This window comes from Hyla sarda, unplaced genomic scaffold (genome assembly GCF_029499605.1).
Source record: "Hyla sarda isolate aHylSar1 unplaced genomic scaffold, aHylSar1.hap1 scaffold_695, whole genome shotgun sequence".
In the NCBI taxonomy this organism is placed as follows: domain Eukaryota; kingdom Metazoa; phylum Chordata; class Amphibia; order Anura; family Hylidae; genus Hyla; species Hyla sarda.
Window position 1 is genome coordinate 120,498 of NW_026610713.1, and position 3,692 is coordinate 124,189.

The window sequence follows — 3,692 nt, forward strand, 5'->3', positions numbered from 1 at the left end:
ATGTGTATACTGGACTATCTGATGTGTATACTGGACTATCTGATGTGTATACTGGACTATCTGATGTGTATACTGGACTATCTGATGTGTATACTGGCTTTCTGACTCTGTCCCAATGGCAGGTGTTAAGAGAAGGATGAGACATGTTTTTTTATTTATATATTTATTAAGAATAATACACAGGATAAATGTCCGTCCTCGGCTCCCGGCTGTAGTCATAGGCCTCAGTCTTCACTATTCTACAGGATGGTTCTGTTCCGGGTCCGGTATCTTGGTCCTCAGGCTGACGTTAATGTCATTTCTGGAAATCTTTACTGACAAATGCTGTAAATCTGTATAGTGGGTCACATGGTATAAGGTGACGCCGCAGAATCCCAGGTATTCAGCCACCATGACGGGGACATACATAATCTCCTCGCAGTGTCCGGTGCACAGATCCGTATAGAAGGAGACCTGACCGACACTGAAGAGCAGCAGCACCACAGAAGTCACTAAGGTGGAGGCCAGCCTTATATGGCAAACAATCCGGCTGCTGTATGACCTTTTGTATAGGAATCCAGCTTGGCACACATTATATATGGCTCCACAAATAAATGCCATACCTGAGCTGATCCTGTGTATTGTAGGATTGTTCCCCATAGTAAATACGGCATTCAGGGCTGTTCCTATGCACATGATGCATCCTAAGGTAAACAAGATCTTCTGGTAAATCCTAAAATGCTTCGCAGATGGTTCAGAGCGCAGGAACATAAATCGGTGCTGCAGGTAGGTGACGGCAACTCCTATGATGGGTGCACCAAAGAACACAACCTTATATATTATCCACTCAGGATATCCTACAGCCGTGTCACTGATAAACGGCTGTCTGCTATGTCCTAGGGCGATGGTCAAGGTGACAAGAGTGCTGAGGCCCAAAAGGTTCCATGTGACCCAAAGGATAGGCAAGAACCCTAATCCCTGGATCTCCATGGCACAAAGAAACAACAAAAATCGCTGAGATAAAGGAAAGATTCGCTAAGCAAAAGCCGCTGTCTCTGTCCAACTCTCTCTGTGTAATCAGATTGTCAGGCGGGGTTTTCTATAGGCTCGGAACTCGATGATGTCACATCTGTGATGTCATTCTTTGGTTCATCTCGGTAACACCATCATGCTGCATACTGATTGGTCCTCAGTGTTGTAGATCTTTATGCAGACAATCCTGGCATCACATTTGCTGATATTTAGTGTTTCTACAGTCAAATAAAACTAGTAATGGCTGAATCCACATTTCAACAGGGTTTTCCAAAATCTCTTCCAACATGAATTCATCTGAATATAACCTTATGTATCTGTAATTCTGCCAATTCTCTTCTTTTACTACAAAGGTTAATGTTTTGTCAGATGTACAACATATAAAAAGGTTTTTAACATTTCTGTGACTGCTCAGTGGTTAAAAAACAAACACAAAACCATTGCAGATGGGGTTGTACTTGGATATATTTGTACATTTGTAGATGTCCATATTATATTTTATTGTTTTCTGTGTAAAGTCCAATACAAAGAAAATATGTAGAAAAAAATTCTGCACTTTTTTTTTTTTCTTTTTTTTTTTTTTAAAGCTCTTTTGTTCGACGTCGCTCCGTTTAGGAGGCGGCGTCTCAGACTGGCAAAGAGGAGGTTAAATAAAGTTAGAAGAAAAAAAAAAATGAGTAGCTGGAGAAATAGGGGGGAGGCGGAACCTAGAAGGGTAGGAGGACAGGGATAGGCTAGGTTAACAGGAAGGGGAGGAGGAGTAATAGGGGATAAAATGTGTTGCTGAGGCTTGCGGCTTCCTCTTTGTGGAGTCCCCGGCAAGTGTGAAGATTCCCGCCCACCCACCCCTTTTACGTTCTGTTTTGGTATAAAATAAAAAAAAATTTGTAATAGTTGGTATAAAAAAAAAAATTATGTTAATTTGTGTCGGTGTTTTATCCCTTGGTTATAGGTGGGTCCCGTGGGACTTTTAGGGCTATTCGGCTGAATGGTGCCTGTTGGGTCGCTGTGACCTTGGGATCTGGTGATGTGGAGCGGGTTGAGGTTTGGTTCCCGTTTTAATGTTGTTCTCTTTTAGGCTAAGTCACAGAGTGGCGGAGGAGAAATTTGGAGGAGATTTTACTGGAGAGTAGAGTGTGATGCCCGTCGAAGAGGGCGGCCGGCTGACCGCTTACCTCTGAGAGTGTTCAAATCAGAAGTTTGGATATAAATGGTTTATATTAATGGTTATTAAATAAACGCTGTGGCCGACCCCCTGTTGTCCAGCAAAAGCAAGAAGTGGTCAGTGTTTTTATTATATCCAGCGAACAGTTAGAAACATAAATAAACTGAAGGTCACCTATTGTCAGTCTAAAAGAAACCAAGAATATGTCCGTACAATGCTTTTCTAACATACATATTATTACAACAGTTCTTTGGGTCAGCTGATTGACAGCCCTTCTTTAGTTACACAATATACCTGTATCTTGGCCCCCATAGACATCACATGGTAACAGTACCTACTGCATCCATCGGTTTCATGGCCGTCCTGTGGGGGCTACACAAGACCACGTTCACCCCCTTTTCTTATGTTTATAATTAAAAGTTTGTTAAAAAAAATTGTGGAAGGAAAACAAATTAAATTAAACTCAACCGGTCTCAGGTAGCCCCCCCACCCGGGGATATATTTACCATAGAGACGGTATTGGGGTCTTTCACTATGGAATAACAGCACGTGTCTCATTGGTCTGTGTAGATTACTGAGGGCTGGTGCGCTCCTATATTTGCAAATAACTATAAAAATGTGCAGTTTAACCTCTTAAGGACCCAGGACGTACGGGGACGTCATCGCACCCTGGGCTTTAAGGACACAGGACGTCCCCGTAAGTCCTGGCGATTTCCGATCCCTGCCGTGCGCCGGGCAGAGATCGGAACGGCATGTCTGCTGATATCCTTCAGCAGGCATGCCGTGCAAATGCCGAGAAGGGTCCCGGGACCCCCGCATGTCGGCGGTCGCCGGAGATCGCTTGCGAAATCACGCAAGCGATCTTCGTCGATTCGGGTCATTCGGGTCACTTGTGACCCGATGACCTGGAAATAAATGGTGATCGGCAGTGTACAATTACACCGCCAATCACCTGCAGTTGCTGGGTAGCGGTAACAATACTGTCACCGCCCCAGCAACGCTGCTATTGGCCGGCGATCGTCCGGCCAATAGCAGAGCAGCAGAGGAGGGGTTAACGGTCCCTTCCCGCTGCTGGACCCGCTGTTTTCGTTCAGTCAGCGGGTGCAGCAGCAGGAAGAGGACCGCTGATCCCCCCTCAGAGCTCCGGAGCCCCTCAGGAGCCGTAGAATGGGGAAAGCTGAGTGCAGGGACAGGTAGGAGCAAATAAGTAACACAGTGTAATAAAAGTTAAAAAAAAAGTTTTAAAAAAGTTTTAAAAAAAAGAACCCCCCCCCCTCCCACCGACCCCCTAATAGGTCCCCAAGGGTCTTATTAGGATCTGATCCCGGACCCCGGGTCCTATTAGGGGTTCAGGGAGCTTCGTGCGCCACTCCATTTTTTTTTTTTTTGGGGGGGGCCACAGCTTTTTTTTTATATTACTGTTATTTCACTTTTTACACACAGCACCACACAGTACATACAGTACAGCCCCACCCCCGCACACACACCCTCCCTCCCGCCAACGTAGAAAAAAGGC

At 45.1% G+C, this 3,692-nt stretch overlaps 1 protein-coding gene across 1 annotated transcript; it reads right to left on the reverse strand.

Annotated features, from left to right (window-relative positions):
• Window positions 1-234: 234 nt before the first annotated feature.
• LOC130343851 (DNA damage-regulated autophagy modulator protein 1-like) lies at window positions 235-969 on the reverse strand. The gene has a single exon (XM_056554392.1). The coding sequence runs from the start codon at window positions 967-969 to the stop codon at window positions 235-237; it is 735 nt and encodes a 244-aa protein (XP_056410367.1).
• Window positions 970-3,692: the final 2,723 nt, after the last annotated feature.